Here is a 20,336-nt window from a genome sequence, read left to right on the forward strand (position 1 = left end):
GCACACCAAGCAAGGAAAGGCATGACCCTGTGAGCCCCAAGAGACCTGGAGACCTATAACCATTTCAGTAGGGTCCAAAAAGCCAAAATGCCAGACATTTTTTCTGGCTGGAGCTCAACACAGCTGGTTTTAATTCGGCTTACATCATACACTGGAAAGCATCTGGAAGAGGGAATGATCCTTTCTGTCCATCATCTTCTTGCCCTCTGATTCCACTTTCTGTCTCCAAACAGGTAGAGAGACTTTCCCATCTTGGGAAATCATTCATACAACAGCTTACCTTTCTAGGAATTTCTAATTCCACTTTCTCATCAACTTTCTCAATAAATGAAGATTCATTTCCTTTTCTCACACTCTCCTTTAAACTCTTTCAGTATAACATCAATCACCACCAATCTTGTATTAGTCTGTTCTCACAGTGCTATAAAGACATACTCAAGACTGGCTAATTTTTAAAAGAAAGAGGTTTAATTGACTCACAGTTCCACATGGCTGGGGAGGCCTCAGGAAACTTACAATCATGACAGAAGGTGAGAGATAAGCAAAGGCATGTCTCACATGGCAGCAGGCGAGAGAGAGAGAGAGAGGAAGAGCTTGTGAGTGAAGGAGGAAGAGCCCCTTATAAAACCATCAGCTCTCATGAGAACTCACTCAGCATGACAAGAACAGCATGGGGAAAACTGCCCACATGATCCAATCAGCTCCCACCAGGTCCCACCCTTAACACATGAGGATTATGGAAATTACAATTTGAGATGAGATTTGGGTGGAAACAGAGTCAAACCATATCATTCTGCCCCTGGTCCCTCCCAAATCTCATGTCTTTTCACATTTCAAAACCAACTGTGCCTTCCCAACAATCCTCCAAAGTCTTAACTCATTTCAGCACTAACTCAAAAGTCCATAGTCCAAGGTCTCATCTGAGACAAGTCAAGTCCCTTCCCCCGTGAGCCTGTAAAATCAAAAACAAGTTCATAACTTCCAAGACACAATGGGGGTACAGAAATTGGGTAAATGTTCCCATTCCAAATGGGAGAAATTGGCCAAAAAAAGGGGGCTACAGGCCCCATGCAAGTCCAAAACCAGGCAGGGCAGTCATTAAATCTTAAACCTCCAAAATGATCTCCTTTGACTTCATGTCTCACATCTAGGTTAAGGTGATGACAGAAATGGGCTCCCACAGTCTCAGGCAGCTCAAACTCTGTGGCTTTGCAGGGTAAAGCCCCCCTCTATGCTGTCTTCAGAGACTGGCATTGAATGTCTGCGGCTTTTCCAGGCACATAGTGCAAGCTATTGGGTCTACTATTTGGGGTTCTGGAGGATGGTGGCCTTCTTCTCACAACTCCACTAGGCAGTGCCCCAGTGGAGACTCTGTGTGGGGGCTCCAACCTCACATTTCTTTACCACCCTGCCCTAGCAGAGGTTCCCCATAAGGGCTCCACCCATGCAGCAAACTTCTGCCTGGACATCCAAGCATTTCCATACACCCTCTACAATTTATGCGGTGGTTCCTAAACCTAAATTGTTATCTTCTGTGTGCCTGCAGGCCCAACACCACATCGATGCTGCCAAGACTTGAGGCTTGCACCCTCTGAATCAATGGCCTGAGCTGTACCATGGCCCCTTTTAGCCATGGCTGGAGTCACTGAGACACAGGGCACCAAGTCCTGAGGCTGCACACAGCACGGGGGGCCTGGACCCAGCCCACAAAACCATTTTTCCTTCCTAGGCCTCCAGGTCTGTGATGGGAGGGTCTACTGCAAAGGTCTCTGACATGCCCTGGAGCAAATTTTCCAAACTTTTATGCTCTGCTTCCCTTTTAAACCTAAATTCCAATTTCAGATCATCTCTCTCAAGTTCATAGTTCCACAGATCTCTAGGGCAGGGGCAAAAATGCCACCAGTCTCTTTGCTAAAGCATAGCAAGAGTGACCTTTGCTCCAGTTCCCAACAAGTTCCTCATCTCCATCTGAGACTCAGCCTGGACTTCATTGTCCACAACATTATCAGCATTTTGGTCGAAACCATTCAACAAGCTTCTAGGAAGTTCCAAACTTTCCCACATCTTCCTGTCTTCTTCTGAGCTCTCCAAACTGTTCCAACCTCTGCCTGTTACCCAGTTCCAAAGTCACTTGCACATTTTCAAGTATCTTTATAGCAGTACCCCACTCCCCATGGCACCAATTTACTGTATTAGTCCATTCTCACACTGCTATAAAGACAAACCCAAGACTGGGTCATTTATAAAGGAAAGAGCTTTAATTGACTCACAGTTCCATGTTGCTGTGGGGGCCTCAGGAAACTTATAATCCTGGCAGAAGGTGAGAGAGATGCAAAGCCATGTCTTATATAGTGGCAAGCAAGAAAGAGAGAGGAAGAGCTTGCAAGTGAAAGGATAAGGGCTCCTTATAAAACCATCAGATCTCATAAGAACTCACTATGATGAGGGCAGCAGGTGGAAAACTGCCCCCATGATCCAATCATCTCCCACCAGGTCCTATCCTCAACACGTGGGGATTATGGGGATTACAATTCAAGTTGAGATTTGGTGGGGGACACAGAGCCAAACCATGTTAAATCTGGTGTGACCTCATGCTGGGAAACAATCAATGGATTCACTGTTAAATACAGTAGCCTGTTCTTTACCACACTCGAAAATTAGCCTTGTTAATGTGGAATTCTCTAAGGGGCATAGCAAGAGTGATCTGTGCCACAGTTCCCAATTTGTTCTGCTCCACTGAGATGACAGTGAAGATTTGAGCAATATAGTTAACTCTAGAGAATATGTTCAAATTGAAAAACTGTAAGAGAAAAAGGGGAAAAAAAGGAGGTATCACAGAGGAGAATGGAAACTTCAACACCAATGGCCGAATAGGAACAGTTCCGGTCTGCAGCTCCCAGCATGATCGACGCAGAAGATGGGTGATTTCTAACTGAGGTACCTGGTTCATGTCAATGGGACTGGTTGTATAGTGGGTGTAGCCCACTGAGGGTGAGCTGAAGCAGGGCGGGGCATCACCTCACCTAGGAAGTGCAAGAGGGTGAGGGATTTCCCCCTCCTAGACAAGGGAACCTGTGACAGACTATACCTGGAAAAATGGGACACTGCTGCCCAAATACTGTGCTTTTCTCAAGGTCTTATTAACCAGCAGACAAGGAGATTCTCTCCCTTGCCTGGCTCAGTGGCTCCCACGCCCATGGAGTCTTGCTTACTGCTAGTGCAGCAGTCTGAGATTGAACTGCAAGGCAGCAGCCTGGCTGGGGGAGGGTTGTCTGCCATTGCTGAGGCTCAAGTAGGTAAACAAAGCAGCTGGGAAACTCAAACTGAGCGGAGCCCACCGCAGCTCAGCAAGGCCTACTGCCTCTATAGACTCCACCTCTGTGGGCAGGGCATATCTGAACAAACGGCAGCAGACAACTTCTGCAGACTTAAACATTCCTGTCTGACAGCTCTGAAGAGAGCAGTGGTTCTCCCAGTATGGCATTTGAGCTCTGAGAACGGACAGACTGCCTCCTCAAGTGGTTACCTGACCCCTGTGTAGCCTGGTTGGGAAATACCTCCCAGTAGGAGCTGACAGGATAGGGAGGTGCCCCTTTGGTACAAAGCTTCCAGAGGAAGGATCAGGCAGCAATATTTGCTGTTCTGCAGTATTTGCTGTTCTGCAGCCTTAGCTAGTGACACCCACACAAATAGTGTCTGCAGTAGACCTCCAGCAAACTCCAACAGACCTGCAGCTGAGGGACCTGACTGTTAGAAGGAAAACTAACAAAAAAGGAATAGCATAAACATCAACAAAAAGGACATCTACACCAAAACCCCATCTGTAGTTAACCAACATCAAAGACCAAAGGTAGATAAAACCACAAAGATGGGGAGAAACTAGAGCAGAAAAGTTGAAAATTCTAAAAACCATAGTGCCTCTTCTCCTCCAAAGGATTGCAGCTCATTGCCAGCAATGGAATAAAGCTGGATGGAGAATTACTTTGACAAGTTGACAGAAGTAGGCTTCAGAAGTTTTGTAATAACAAACTTCTCCAAGCTAAAGGAGCATGTTTGAACCTATCACAAGAAAGCTAAAAACCTTGAAAAAAGGTTAGACGAATGGCTAACTAGAATAAACAGTGTAGAGAAGACCTTAAATGACCTGAAGGAGCTGAAAACCATGGCATAGAACTTCGTGATGCATGCACAAGCTTCAGTAGTCAATTAGATCAAGTGGAATAAAGGGTATCAGTGACTGAAGATCAAATTAATGAAATAAAGCAGGAAGACTGGGTTAGAGAAAAAAGAGTAAAAAGAAACAAGAAAAGCCTACAAGAAATATGGGATTATGGGAAAACACCAAATCTACATTTGATTGGTGTACCTGAAAGTGATGAGGAGAATGGAAACAAGTTGGAAAACACTCTTCAGGATAGTATCCAGGAGAACTTCCCCAACCTAGCAAGGCAGGTCAACATTCAAATTCAGGAAATACAGAGAATACTGCAAAGATACTTCTCGAGAAGAACAACCCCAAGACACATAATTGTCAAATTCACCAAGGTTGAAATGAAGGAAAAAATGTTAAGGGCAGCCAGACAGAAAGGTCTGGTAACCCACAAAGGGAAGCCCATCAGACTAATAGCAGATCTCTCTGCAGAAACCCTACAAGCTAGAAGACAGTGGGGGCCAATATTCAACATACTTAAAGAAAAGAATTTTCAACCTGGAATTTCACATCTGGTCAAACTAAACTTCATAAGTGAAGGAGAAATAAAATCCTTTACAGACAAGCAAATGCTGAGAGATTTTGTCACCACCAGGCCTGCCTTACAAGAGCTCCTGAAGGAAGCACTAAACATGGAAAGAAACAACTGGTACCAGCCACTGCAAAAACATGCCAAATTGTAAAGACGATTGATGCTGTGAAGAAACTGCATCAATTAATGGGTAAAATAACCAGCTAACATCATAATGACAGGCTCAAATTAACACATAACAATATTTACCTTAAATGTAAATGGGCTAAATACCCCAATTAAAAGACACAGACTGACAAATTGGATAAAGAGTCAAGGCTCATCAGTGTGCTGTATTCAGGAGGCCCATCTCACGTGCAGGGACACACACAGGCTCAAAATAAAGGGATGGAGGAAGATCTACCAAGCAAATAGAAAGCAAANAGGAAAGATCTAAAATTGACACGCTAACATCACAATTAAAAGAATTACAGGGCTGGGCACAGTGGCTCAAGCCTGTAATCCCAGCACTTTGGGAGGCTGAGATGGGTGGATCCCAAGGTCAGGAGATCGAGACCATCCTGGCTACCACAGTGAAACTCCGTCTCTACTAAAAAATACAAAAACTAGCCAGGTGCGGTGGCAGGTGCCTGTAGTCCCAGCTACTCAGGAGGCTGAGGCAGGAGAATGGTGTGAACCCGGGAGGCGGAGCTTGCAGTGAGCTGAGATCCGGCCACTGCACTCCAGCCTGGGCGACAGAGCAAGACTACGTCTCAAAAAACAAACAAACAAACAAAAAGAATTACAGAAGCAAGAGCAAACAAATTCAAAATCTAGCAGAAGGGAAGAAATAACTAAGATCAGAGCAGAACTGAAAGAGATAGAGACACAAAAAAACCCTTCAAAAAAAATCAACGAATCCAGGAGCTGGTTTTTTGAAAAGATCAACAAAATTGATAGACCACTAGTAAGACTAATAAAGAAGAAAAGAGGGAAGAATAAAATAGACGCAATAAAAATGATAAAGGGGATATCACCACCGATCCCACGGAAACAAACTACCATCAGAGAATACTATAAACACCTTAATGCAAATAAACTAGAAAATCTATAAGAAATGGATAAATTCCTGGACACATACACCCTTGCAAGACTAAAACAGGAAGAAGTTGAACCTCTGAACAGACCAATAACAGGCTCTGAAATTGAGGCAATAATTAATGGCCTACCAACGAAAAAAGTCCAGGACCAGATGGATTCACAGCCGAATTCTACCAGAAGTACAAACAGGAGCTGGTACCATTCTTTCTGAAACTATTCCAATCAATAGAAAAAGAGGGAATCCTCCCTAACTCATTTTATGAGGCCAGCATCATCCTGATACCAAAGGTTGGTAGAGACACAACAACAAAAAAAGAGAATTTTAGACCAATATCCCTGATGAACATTGATGCAAAAATCCTCAATAAAATACTGGCAAACCAAATCCAGCAGCACATTGAAAAGCTTATCCACCATGATCAAGTTGGCCTCATCCCTCAGATACAAGGCTGGTTCGACATACGCAAATCAATAAATGTAATCCATCACATAAACAGAACCAATGACAAAACCACACGATTATTTCAATAGATGCAGAAAAGGCCTTCGACAAAATTCAATATCCCTTCGAGCTAAAAACTTGCAATAAACTAGGTATTGATGGAATGTATCTCAAAATAATAAGAGCTATTTATGACAACCCACAGCCAATATCATACTGAATGGGCAAAAACTGGAAGCACTCCCTTTGAAAACCAGCACAAGACAAGGATGCCCTCTATCACCACTCCTATTCAACATACTGTTGGAAGTTCTGGCCAGGGGAATCAGGCAAGAGAAATAAATAGAGAGTATTCAATTAGGAAAAGAGGAAGTCAAATTGTCACTGTTTGCAGATAACATGATTGTATATTTAGAAAACCCCATCATCTCAGCCCAAAATCTCAAGTTGATAAGCAACTTCAGCAAAGTCTCAGGATACAAAATAAATGTGCAAAAATCACAAGCATTCCTATACACCAATAACAGACAAACAGAGAGCCAAATCATGAGTGAACTCCCATTCACAATTGCTACAAAGAGAATGAAATACTTAGGAATGCAACTTAAAAGGGACGTGAAGGACCTCTTCAAGGAGAACTACAAACCACTGCTCAATGAAATAAAAGAGGACACAAACACATGGAAGAACATTCCATGCTCATGGATAGGAAGAATCAATATTGTGAAAATGGCCATACTGCCCAAGGTAATTCATAGATTCAATGCCATCCCCATCAAGCTACCAATGACTTCCTTCACAAAATTGGAAGAAACTAGTTTAAAGTTCGTATGGAATCAAAAAAGAGCCTGCATTGCCAAGACAATCCTAAGCCAAAAGAACAAAACTGGAGGCATCACGCTACCTGACTTCAAACTATACTACAAGGCTACAGTAACCAAAACAGCATGGTACTGGTACCAAAAAAGATAGATAGACCAATGGAACAGAACAGTGGGCTCAGAAATAACACCACACATCTACAACCATCTGATCTTTGACAAACCTGACAAAAACAAGAAATGGGGAAAGGATTCCCTATTTAATAAATGGTGCTGGGAAAACTGGCTAGCCACATGTAAAAAACTGGAAGTGGATCCCTTCCTTACACCTTATACAAAAATTAATTCCAGATGGATTAAAGACTCAAATGTTAGACCTAAAACCATAAAAACTCTGGAAGAAAACCTAGGCAATATCATTCAAGACGTAGGCATGGGCAAGGACTTCATGACTAAAACACCAAAAGCAATGGCAACAATACCCAAAATAGACAAATGGGATCTAATTAAACTAAAGAGCTTCTCCACAGCAAAAGAAACTACTATCAGAGTGAACAGGCAACTTACAGAATGGTAGAAAAATTTTGCAATCTACCCATCTGACAAAGGTCTAATATCCAGAACCTACAAATAACTCAAACACATTTATAAGAGAAAAAAAAAACATCAAAAAGTGGGCAAAGGATATGAACAGATACTTCACAAAAGAAGACATTTATGCAGTCAAAAGACACATGAATAAATGCTCATCATCCCTGGTCATCAGAGAAATGCAAATCAAAACCACAATGTGATATCATCTCACGCTAGTTAGAATGGTGATTATTAAAAAGTCAGGAAACAACAGATGCTGGAGAGGATGTGGAGAAATAGGAACGCTTTTACCCTGTTGGTGGGAGTGTAAAATTAGTTCAACCATTGTGGAAGACAGTGTGGCGATTCCTCAAGGATCTAGAACTAGAAATACCACTTGACCCAGCAATACCATTACTGGGTATATACCCAAAGGACTATAATGATGCTACTCTAAAGACACACACACACGTATGTTTATTGTGGCACTATTCACAATAGCAAAGACCTGGAACCAACCCAAATGTCCATCAATGATAGACTGGATTAAGAAAACGTGGCACGTATACACTATGGAATATTATGTAGCCATAAAAAAGGATGAGTTCATGTCCTTTGCAGGGACATGGATGAAGCAGTAAACCATCATTCTCAGCAAACTATCACATGGACAGAAAACCAAACACTGCATGTTCTCACTCATAGGTGGGAACTGAACAATGAGAACACTTGAACACAGGCCAGGGAACATCACACACTGGGGACTGTTTGGGGGTGGGGAACTGGGGGAGGGATAGCATCAGGAAAAATACCTAATGTGAATGACGAGTTGATAGGTGCAGCAAACCAACATGGCACATGTATACCTATGTATCAAACTTGCACGTTGTACCCATGTACCCTAGAACATAAAGTATAATAATAAAAAAGAAAGAAAAAAGAAAAACTGGAAGAAAAGGGCAAGAGTCACTATTTAAATGCCATCCCACTTTTCAACATTTTTACAAACCTAATAAACACATATTTTATAATTGAATAACTACATTGCATAAGGGAGAAAACCACCAATGAAAAAATCATCATGTGGTTTGATCAAAAAGAAAAATGAAGCTTAGAGTCTTTTGCAACAATACCTATGTTAATAAAAAGAAGTACGGAAATAAGAATACAAAAGGATCTAAAGTCATGGAAGTTCATATACATTCGGTGAATATGACATAAAAAGGCTGAATTCTCTCATGACATACATGCACACCAAGGAAAAAGAAACAATATTCAGCTCCCAGAGTACCATTTCAATGAAACCCAAATATTCTGGATTAATGAAGGCTGTCTGTGAAATTTTTGGTAAAGGAGTAGATCCCATTATAGAAACATGGAGTGGGATAAGGTGGATTTGGTGATGTGATGAGCCTCTCCTGAGAAACGCTTCCCTTCTTGGACACATGTCCATTCATCACTGTCCACAGCTTTACTGGACTTATAGATACACAGTCTTATCTCCTCCCTAGCCCCTTCTGCCACTTCTTGATAATTTCAGCATTCCAAGTAGAAGATTCATTTGAGATGCAACCATCACTGTGCCTACCAAACTTTGAGATGTCCCCACATCATGCACCAGACCCCAAATCCTGACCAGAAAATCTTTTGTCAGCACAGATCCCTGTCTGGAAACTGAACTTCATGTGTCATTCTCTAATCACAGACATCCATCCCAACTTAATTGCACCACTTCCACTGAACTGAGTCAACCTCTTTGACACTTCTAGTGTCTGTGAGTGCTTAGGTCTCCTGTGGTCACCGCTCTATCTTTCGCAAGACGGGACCACTAAAAATTATTACGTCAACAATTTTAATTTGCTGTTGCATCATCTTTCCCCTGAAAATCACACAAGCAAAAAATCCAGGATGGATCAGTTCCAAACGTAATGTCGCTGTTTCTGCCCAGCTGAAAGACATGCACAACCATGAAGATGGTGCCTTTACAAACCAACAGTCTCCATGAGTCACACCAGTCCTTGTCCATCCTTTGACAAACATTCTTGTCTACTTCTTCCTCGCAGTGACCATTTAAAACCTGAAATACACTACTAGAGACCACTTAACAGTTTATCTCACTGAAGGCTATTATGAAAATGAGAAGCAGAAATGAAATCTTTGGAAAGATAAGTAGATATGGAAGCAATTGTAAGTAAACATATTTTTTTTTAAAGTGTTTTGCCTGGCGCTTTGATTGGATGAAGGCACCAACACAGACCTGAGATAGTGGCTTCCTGTTGGCACAGTTGATGCCTCCAATGAAGATCATGTTGGGCATGATCGGCCTGGGGTAGTCCATCACAAAGTCCCCTCGGAACAGCCACACAGACGCATGGCTGAGAAGATCCACCACTGACACAGCTCTCTCAAAAAGCTCAGAGGCAAGGCTTGCATAAGGAGCAAAAACAGCATGGCAAATGTAGGACAGGGCCAGAGGATAGAGCATGTTCTTGACCCTTTGCAGGAATGTCATGTGGTCTGAATTGGTTGTTAGTAATCTAGGAATATAGGAGGAAGGGTTTGGACACTGTGTGCCCTTAAAGTCTAAATCACATGGAATATACCTCAAAAAAAACACAGTAGGAATCGACAGGTACTTAGCCAGCACCACCCCGCAGAAGTTAACGGGGTCTGTTAACACCACATCAAAGGAAGTAGCATTCAGGTGCCTGATCAGGGCCTTATTATGCAGTAGCTCCACACAAGACCTATGAAAGACCAAAGACATATTGTTCAAAATTGCCATACTTCTGAAAATTTTCTTCAGAAAATATCCTGTTTCAAAGCACAGTTGAGTGTGGCCCAGCACAAGACGATCAAATTCATCCTGGGTCCATGGAATGGCATAGGTTGTCAGGGTGAAAAAGTTCTCTTCTTTGACGTGCATTTTCACCTCCGGGGTGAGGACCACCGCCTGGTGGCCTCTGGAATGGAGCTCCCGCACGGCCTCCCGCATGCTGAGCCAGTGGCTGCCGTCAAAGGGCACCACCAGCACCTTCCCACTCTCAGCCCAGGGCTGGACACTGAGGAGGAGCAGCAGTCCTGTGGCCAACCGCGTCAGGGGAACCTGGAGTCCTGTGGCCATCTCAGCAGAAGCCACTGACAGCTGACTGTCCACCCCACGCTGTGCATCCTACCTTTGCTTTCTTCATCTTAATTACCTTGTCACTGAGCCACCTAGCAAATCATCATGTAATTGGAAGACAGAGTGCCCACCTCCAGTTAATTATTAACCATTAATCTGTCATTGTTTTTCACTGTGGGCCCCACACTGGAAAAGACCAATCATGCCTGTCTTGAAAAACTCATCTGACCCTGCGTTCTCTCTGGGGAACATCCAAGTTTACGCTCTTGTTTCTTATCCAATTCCCAACACAAGGCTGTGAACACCCATTTCATGTCACTGCCTCCTACTTCTCTGTTAACCACATTTATCATGCTGCAGCTGAGTTCTGAGGAGTCACCACTGCCCTGGTCCCTAATCATATGCTCGCAGCTGGATGACCCTATTTGCTAACCCTTAAAACTGTTTCTTCTCATGTATAAGTAACACAGCATATCCAAGAAACAGACAACATTGCTAAGCAAACTTTCTCTAGCCGGGACTGAGGAGGCTGGCTATCTGGTTTTGGTCATTTTTTGCACCAGGATATTTATTGTAAGGATCAAAGAGGACTCTCTATGAAGTGGCTGTCAATATATAAAAAGCTGCAGGGAGGCTGAGCTCAAAATGTGATGATCGGATTCTTGGGAAGGCTTTGTTGAGAATTCTCCATCTATCCCATGGGATAAGATGTGTTGCTGTCTAAAGCACACATGGGAAAGACAACCCTAGCAAGTACCCACGGTGGGTTCAGGGAGCTCCCTGCTCACCAAGGGACCAGGGGGAGCTGGAGCCTGGCCTCAGATCTTGCACAGTCTGAATTCCTCTTCTGAATGCTGAAGGCTCTAGTCTTTTGCAAGTCTGCTTAGAGACTAAAGTGTCCACTCACCCAGGCCTTTATTTCATCCTGAAGGTTATGGTCAGGCTTTTCTCCAAGTCAATCCAGCACCAAGTTCTGATAAGAATGGTTCCTCCAGAACAGAATGGGCTGCACAATTTGTGGGGGCCCTAGGTCAAATTTCAAGGCAGAGAATTAAATGTGTCCTTTCTAAGGGAGAGACCCTGAGCACTCACAAGGTTCTCAGGCCCATGAGGCTCGTCCTGCTCCAGAAAGTCACTCCTGCGTGTGCTCGAAGATTGCTGAGGCCTCCTTGTCCTGGTCGCCTCAGGATGATGTGGACAGGCTCTCTGGGGTGCGCACTTTCTATCTCACTGCCTCTGTGTCTCTTGCCTGGCCATGTCTGCCATTGCTGGTGAGGCTGAGGCTTCCCTTAGGGAGAGAGTTACTCCCATTAGAAGTCCAGATTCATAACATATTCCACCTTTGGACAGAACCCATGGGACAGGCAGTGAATGGAAGCATCTACCAGGGGGATACCCAGCTCAAGGGCAGCACATGCAGGATGGCACAGAGAAGGCAGGTCTGCAAGGGCTTTAGGAACTCTCCAGTAGAGGATGATTCCTGGGGAGTTGTAAGGACATAGAGCACTAGAAAGGGATTCTCAGCTGTGGGTGCAACATCTCAGCTTCTGAACTATTCCTCCAACCCCCTTAAAACTATATACCTCCTAAGCAACCTCCTGATGAGCCCAGGTGAGGGGTGGAACACGCTTAGGAGGGTGCTCTTCCCACATTCATGGGCTCCTGTGTTCTACCTCCAAGTAGTGGTGTTTTATTTAGACAGTGAAGTCATCTGATTCTTGTCACATGTCTGGGACTCCCAGACTCTGGGGAGGCCCATGTACCTTGGAAGATGGTGGTACTCCAGAGACCTAGGGGGCCCTGAGGATAGCAGAACTATGGGGAGGGAGGAGCTCCTGGTGCCTGGGAAACAGGAGGAGCTGCCCAAGGCATCAGCTTCCAGGGTTTGGAGATGAGGAGGGGTCTGGGCTTCACAGATAGACTTGGAGCCATCTGAATATGTGGTGGTTGAAGCCACGGGTGTCAGTGAGGTCACCCCAGCAAAGTCCAGAGACAGAAAAAGGCATCCCGAAAGCCTGACCTGTGTGGTCTTGTTCCCCTCTGCCAGTCTCACAGAGCTAAACATACAAACTGGAATCCCTTAACGTTTGTAAGAGAAGACAGAAACAAATCTTCACATCTTGGGGTAGACAAAGATTCCTTAGGGTACAAAAACTACAAATGATAAAACTTGCTAGAACGAACCTCATCAAAATCTAAAACTTTTGCTCTTTGAAAGGTATTGATTTTTAAAAATTAAAAAAGGAAGATCAGGAGAAAAGGAGATAATTGAATGGTAAGCTGATAGCTCTGAAGGCTGGAGAATAGAACTCTATGGAAGACAGGAAGAAAAATTTAAATGGCCAAATAGTGGAAAATCTCCTAGCTTTGAATACGATGTGGGTTTCACTTTAAGCTTCGTGTCTGTGGTAAGCAGAATCACAGCCCCACAAAAGTATCTACATTGTAATTCCTCAAACCTTGGAATATGTTCCGTTACAGATGGAAGAGTCTTCACAGATATGATTAAATTAAGGGTTTTGAGTTGGGGAGATCATCCTGGATGTCTGGGTGGGACAAGGTAATCACAAGGGCTCTTACAAGTGAAAGAGACAGGTGCAAGAGTGGGAGACTTGAAGACGCTGCACTGCATCTCCCTAAAAATGGAAAAGTACCATGAAATTCCAAAATGAATAAGGAAAAAGGAAATTTCTGTTAAAGCCACGAGCTTACATTCAGTAGAAAGAACAAGATTAAGAACAGACAGAATCAGAATGCCAACATCAAAAGAAACTATGAGATTGAAGCAATTTTGGTTTTTGTTGTGTTTTAAATAAATAAATAAATAAAAAACACAGGTACTGAAACTCCTGAGCTCAGTGATCCTCCCACCTGAGCCTCCCAAGTAGCTGGGACCACAGGCGCATGCCACCGCACCCAGCTTTTCATATTGGAGTTTTAAAAAATGTTTTCAAAACTTTTTAAACAAGATTTCCACAAGCCAAAGAAATTTTTATTTTTTTGAAATGGGGCCTTGCTCTGTCACTCAGGCTGGAGTGAGGTGGCGTGAACATGGCACACTGCAGCTTCCACTTCCTGGGATCAAGTGATCCTCCTGCCTCAGTCTACTGAGTGGCTGAGACCACAGGCATGTGCCATCACAACTGGATAATTTTTTGATTTTTTGTAGAGATGGAGTCTCAGCATGTTGCCCAGGCTGCTCTCAGACTTCTGGGCTCAAACAATCCTCCTGCCTCAGTCTCGCAAAGAGTTGAAATTACAGGTATGAGCCACCCACCTGCACACAAATCATTTTTAAACGAAAAGAGATGGAGAATTTAAAAAAATAACATAGGACTAGCAATATTGGTATCAGATAAAATGTATTTTAAGGATTATTATTTAATGATAACAGCAAACTATGTGAACAAAATACAAGTCTCAAACCTACATGCACCAATCTAATCATTACGTATAAAGCAAAAACTATTCAAGTACCAAAATAAAACTGGAGCGGAATTTGTTATGTAAGGGGATTTTTTAAAAGACATCCTTCCCAGAATTGGGCAGGATCAGTAGAGCATCTTTTAAAAGATAGAAAAATTGGCCCAGTGTGGTGGCACATGCCTGTAATCCCAGCACTTTGGGAGGCCGAGGCTAGTGAATCACTAGAGGTCAGGAGTCTGAGACCAGTCTGGCCAACACGATGAAAGCCCATCTCCACAAAAAAATTTTTAAAAATTAAAAAAATAGCTGAGCATGGTGCTGTGCACCTGTAGTCCCAGCTACTTGGGAGGCTGAGGCAGGAGAATCAGTTGAACATGGGAGGTGGAGGTTGCAATGAGCCGAGATTCCACCACTGCACTCCAGCCTGGGAAACAGAGCGAGACTCATTCTCAAAAAAGAAAAAAAGGCCAGGCGGGTTGGCTCAAGCCTGTAATCCCAGCACTTTGGGAGGCCGAGAAGGGCAGATCACGAGGTCAGGAGATCAAGACCATCCTGGCGCCTGTAGGCCCAGCTACTCGGGAGGCTGAGGCAGGAGAATGGCATGAACCCAGGAGGCGGAGCTTGCAGTGAGCTGAGATCGCGCCACTGCACTCCAACCTGGGCGACAGAGCGAGACTCCGTCTCAAAAAAAAAAAAAAAAAAAAAAAAAAAATCAAAGAGACGGAATTTTAGTTGTGTCCATGGAACATTTATAAACATTGACCATATTGTTGTCACTAACTGCACAGGACTACGGAGCACTTGAAATGTGGTTATTCCAAATGGAGATATGCTGTGTCAGACATACGCTAGATTCTGAAGACTTAACAAGAAAAAAACTATGTCAAATAGTTAAGTCATAATCTCATATTGAATACATGTTGAAAGGATAATATTTGGGATACATATGGTTAAATAAAATGCATTATTCAAATTAATTTCAGTGGTTTCTTTTTTGCTGGTTTCTAACATGCCCACCAGAAAAGTTTAAATTATGTATGTGGCTTACATTATATTTCTATTGGACAATTCTGTATTAGACCGTCAAGGTAACCTATTAAGAATTTTTTTAAGTAGTGTCTTCACAAGAAACATTCTTATTATAATCCAAAATAACTACAGAAAATAAGAGGGAGATGACTACAAAATTATTAACAATATCAGAATTAGGAAACAGACTTACAGACAGTCACTGCATCAAAGAGATCAGTGCATTGAATCAAAAGAGAAATTTTAAAACTGATATTTAAATTATCTTAAAAGCACGTAAAAGAAAGCAAATGTTTTAGCCAAAAAAACCTGAGAGAGCACAGAAAAGTTTTACCGCCCGAGCCCTCAATGCTTCATTAAGAAAAATCAAATGAAAGAAATGTACATTCCTCTAACGAAGGTAGAAAGCAGCTACAAAATCAGCCCCAAAATAACATTCAGGATGAAATCATTAAGGCAAAAATAAGCTGCAATTAATGAGGAAAAGAAAATGAAACAGTAAAAAGAATATACAAATGTTCAGCAGTTATTTCTTTGAGAAGAGCCGCAGTCAAGATAATTCAACCTATCATAAAAGCTTTAATCAAGGAGAACGGAAAAGAGGGAGAAAAAACATAAGATTCTCCAACTATGTCTTCGTATATTCTGCAGAAAAATTTCAAATCTAAGGTCAACCAAACGCAAGTAACGTAAGGGTGACAAAATAACAAAGGAGATTGACGTAGTAAAAATGATAATGGCATGCCTATCACAGATAACACATGATAAAGATTTTGGTATAAATGATCTTTCATGCACTCAGTAAATTGGCATGAACGTGGCAAAGGTCTCCAGGTGAAACACCTTGTTCTGCAGGAGTCTTTTAAACTCTAGTAATGATGATGACAGTTCTTCCTCTAAGAGGCCTGAGGTGATCTGTGAAAATTCTTCTTTATTCACTTGACCCAGAAACACCACAAAATCACGCAAATCAAGGGGTTTCAGTTTTCCTGTTCACTTAAAGGACATTCGTGAAACTCCCCAGGCCATCAAGTATATGCATATACAAAGAGCCACCAAGTGTCTGAAAGTTGTCACTTTACGGAAGCAGTGTGTACATTTCAATGTTGTAATGGAGGGGCTGGCAACGTGCCCAGGGCCGAACAGTGGGGCTGGACACAGGGTCGGTGGCCCAAATAGGGTGCTGGATTTTAGATGCACATGCTTCAGAATGCAAAGAATAATGCTGAATATCAGGGTTTAGGTGCAGATTCTCTCATCATTAAGCATACCCAAGTAAACAAAGCATCCAAATGAGCCATGGGTCTTGCAGAGCTCATTATCGGATTAACCCTTACATGATCCCCCACTGCCACATCAAGATGATCTTTACTGATAAGGAACAAATTGTTCCTAAACCTGAGGATGAGGTTGCACAGGAGAAAAAGATATCCCTGAAGAAACTGAAGAAAAAAAAATGCCTATGGCTCTGGAATAAATTCAGCTTAAAATAAATGCAATAAAACTAAAATAATAATAATGATAACAGATAATATTTATTGGGTGCTCTCTATAACAACATTAAAACCACAATGGTTAGGGTACCTGTCCTAGGTCACATAGCTAGAAAAATGAGAGGGAAGATTTGAGCCAGTGCAGTTCAGTCTAAAGAACATATTCATAGTGAAAAACCAGAAGAAAAGAGCCACAGTCACTATTCAAATGTCTTCCTAATTTTCCACATTTTTACAAATCTAAAGAACATATATATTTTTTACAGCTCAGTAACTACATTGCACAAGGGGAAAAGAAAAGGAGTAGAACAAATATCTTGTGGTTTGATCAAAAACAAAAATAAAGTTTAGTGTCCTTTGCAATAATATCTACACTAATAAAAAGAAGTACAGAAATAAGAATACAAAGGACCTAAACTCATGGAAGTTCATATAAATTCAGTGAATATGACAAAAAAGGGCTCAGTTCTCTCACAAGAAAGATGGTTCCCTCACTGGGTACAGTGGCTCGTACCTGTAATCCAAGCACTTTGGGAGGCTGAGGCAGGCAGATCACATGAGGTCAGGAGTTCAAGACCAGCCTGGCTAACATGGCGAAACCTTGTCTCTAGTTTAAAAAAAAAAAAAATAGCCAGGAGTGGTGGCATGTGCCTGTAGTCCCAGCTACTCAGGAGGCTGAGGCAGGAGAATCTCTTAAACGTGGGAGGTGGGGCTGCAGTGAGCTGAGATGGGGCCACTGCCCTCCAGCCTGGGCTACAGGGCGAGACTCAGTCTCAAGAAAAAAAAAAAAAAAAAAAAGGATGGCTCTCTCAATGGATTAAGAAACCAAACTCATTGGTGTGTGAATTTGGTTTCTCAGATCCCAAAGTACTATCTCAATGAAACCCAAATACTCTGGGTTAATCAAAGCTGCCTCTGACATTTTTGGAAAAAGAAATAGATCTCACTATAGAAACTTGGAGTGGGATAGGGTGGATTTGGTGATGTGCTCAGCCCCTCCAGAGAAACCCTTTCCTTCTTGGACAGATGTCCATTCATCACTGGTCCCAGCTTCACTGGGCTTATAAGTTCACAGTCTTATCTCCTCCCTAGTCCCTTCCACCCTCTCTTGATAATTTCAGCATTACAAGTAGAAGAAGACCCTTTTGACATGCAACCATCACTGTACCTTCCCAACTCTACGATGTCCCCACATCATACACCAGACCCCCAACTCCTGGTCAGAAAAACTTCTGTCAGCACAGATCCCTCTCTGGAAACTGAACTCCATGTTTCATTCTCTGATCACAGACATTCATCCCACCTTCACTGTCCCACTTCCACTGAACTGAGTCAACCTCTTTGACACTTCTACTTCCTGTGAGTGCTTAGGTCTCCTGTGGTCACCTCTCTATCTTTGGCAAGATGGGACCACGAAAAATTATCATGTCAACAATTATAACTTACTGTTGCATCATCTTTCCACTGAAAATCAGGCAAGCCAAAAACCCCAGGATAGATCAGTTCCGAATGTAGTGTCCCTGCTCCTCCCCAACTGAAAGACATGCACAACCATGAAGACGGTGCCTTTACAAACAGTGTCCGTGAGTCACAGCAGTCCTTGCCCATCCTTTGATAGACCCTCATCCGTACCTCTTCTTCCTCTCAGTGACCACTGAAAACCTGAAATACACTAGTCCCCTCAACAGTTTATCTCACTGAAGACTGTTACGACAAAGAAGCAAAAATAAAATCTTTAGAAAGATAAGTAGATATGGAAGCACTTGTAAGTAAATACATTTTTTAAAAAGTGTTTTGCCTGGAACATTGATTGGATGAAGGCACCAATACAGACCCGAGATAGTTGTTTCCTGTTGGCACAGTTGATGCCTCCAATGAAGACCATGTTGGGCATGATCGGCCTGGGGTAGTCCATCACAAAGTCCGATCGGAACAGCCACACGGATGCATGGCTGAGAAGATCCACCACTGACACCTCTCTCTCAAAAAGCTCAGAGGCAAGGCTTGCATAAGGGGCAGAAAGAGCATGGCAAATGTAGGACAGGGCCAGAGGATAGAGCATGTTCTTGACCCTTTGCAGGAATGTCATGTGGTCTGAATTGGTCGTTAGTAACTTAGGAATATAGGAGGAAGGATTTGGACATTGTGTGCCCTTAAAGTCTAAGTCACATGGAATGGTCCTCAAAAAAAACACAGTAGGAATCGACAGGTACTTAGCTAGCACCACCCCACAGAGGTTAACCGGGTCTGTTAACACCACATCAAAGGAAGTAGCGTTCAGGTGCCTGATCAGGGCCTCATTATGCAGTAGCTCCACACAAGACCTATGAAAGACCACAGACATATTGCTCATAATTGCCATACTTCTTGAATATCTCTTCAGAAGATGTTCTGTTTCAAAGAACCATTGAGTGTGGCCCAGCACAAGACGATCAAATTCATCCTGGGTCCATGGAATGGCATAGGTTGTCAGGGTGAAAAAGTTCTCTTCTTTGATGTGCATATTCACCTCCGGGGTGAGGACCACCGCCTGGTGGCCTCTGGCATGGAGCTCCCGCACGGCCTCCCGCATGCTGAGCCAGTGGCTGCCATCAGTGGGCACTACCAACACCTTCCCACTCTCAGCCCAGGGCTGGACACTGAGGAGAAGCAGCAGTCCTGTGGTCAGCTGTGGCAGGGGAACCTGGAGTCCTGTGGCCATCTCAGCAGAAGCTATCAACAGCTGACTGTCCACCCCACGCTGTGCCTGCTACATTTGTTTCCTTCACCTTAATTACCTTGTCACTGAGCCACCCAGCAAATCAACATGTAATTGGAAGACAGAGTGCCCTCCTCCAGTTACTCATTACCTGTTCGTTAATCTAACATTGCCTTTCATTATGGGCCCCACCCTGGGAAAGACCGATCACTCCTATCTTGAAAAACTCATCTGACCCTGCGCTCACTCTGGGGAACATCCAAGTTCAAGCTCTTGTTTCTCATTCAATTCCCAACACAAGGCTGTGAACACCCATTTCATGTCACTGCCTCCTACTTCTCTGTTAACCACGTTTATCAGGCTGCAGCTGAGGTCTGAGGAGTCACCACTGCCCTAGTCCCCAACCACATGTTCTCTGCTGGATGTGACCCTATTTGCTAACTCTTAAAACTCTTTCTTCTCATATATGAGTAACACAGCACATCTAAAAAAGGTACAACATTGCTAAGCCAGCTTTCTCTAGCAGGGACTGGGGAGGCTGGCTATCTGGTTTTGGTCTTTTTTCACACAAGGATGTTTCTTACAAGGATGAAAGAGGACTCTCTATGAAGTGGCTGGCAATATTTTAAAAAGCTGCAGGAAGGTTGAGCTCAAGATGTGATGATCGGATTCTTGGGAAGGCTTTGTTGAGAATTCTCCATCTACATCATGGAATAAGAGGTGTTGCTGTCTAAAGCACACATGGGAAAGACAACCCTAGCAAGTACCCACGGTGGGTTCAGGGAGCTCCCTGCTCACCAAGGGATCAGGGGGAGCTGGAGCCTGGCCTCTAATCTTGCAGAGTCTGAATTGCTCTTCTGAATGCTGAAGGCTCTAGTCTTCTGCAAGTCTGCTTAGAGACTAAAGTG

General features: G+C 43.2%; 2 protein-coding genes across 6 annotated transcripts in view; both read right to left on the reverse strand.

Moving 5' to 3' along the window:
- The window catches only part of LOC108540985 (UDP-glucuronosyltransferase 1-6), a 107,244-nt gene that overhangs the window by 36,719 nt on the left and 50,189 nt on the right, over positions 1 to 20,336 (reverse strand). The window contains exon 1 of one of the 5 annotated variants that reach the window (XM_017890366.1): positions 18,565 to 19,482. The exons of the other annotated variants lie outside the window; for them this stretch is intronic. Coding sequence (XP_017745855.1) covers positions 18,565 to 19,431 — 867 coding nt within the window. The 5' untranslated portion in view covers positions 19,432 to 19,482. Of the gene's footprint in view, positions 1 to 18,564; positions 19,483 to 20,336 lie in introns of those variants that run through there. 5 annotated transcript variants of the gene reach the window in all.
- LOC108540961 (UDP-glucuronosyltransferase 1-3-like) lies at positions 2,642 to 10,802 on the reverse strand. The gene is made up of 2 exons (XM_017890280.1): positions 9,916 to 10,802; positions 2,642 to 2,800 (listed from the first exon to the last, which is right to left on the reverse strand). Exons 1-2 carry the CDS (start codon positions 10,780 to 10,782, stop codon positions 2,642 to 2,644), a joined length of 1,026 nt encoding a protein of 341 aa, XP_017745769.1. The 5' UTR covers positions 10,783 to 10,802.

Source organism: Rhinopithecus bieti, unplaced genomic scaffold, assembly GCF_001698545.2.
Source record: "Rhinopithecus bieti isolate Rb0 unplaced genomic scaffold, ASM169854v2 scaffold_19482, whole genome shotgun sequence".
In the NCBI taxonomy this organism is placed as follows: Eukaryota; Metazoa; Chordata; class Mammalia; order Primates; family Cercopithecidae; genus Rhinopithecus; species Rhinopithecus bieti.

Bases quoted from the DNA above. Each gene is read 5' to 3' on its own strand.
- LOC108540961 (XM_017890280.1), bottom strand. From the start codon at position 10,782: ATGGCCACAGGACTCCAGGTTCCCCTGACGCGGTTGGCCACAGGACTG. The intron at 2,801-9,915 runs GTCTGTGTTGGT...TTTCTCTTACAG, and splicing joins ACAGGAAGCCACTATCTCAG to TTTTTCAATTTGAACATATT.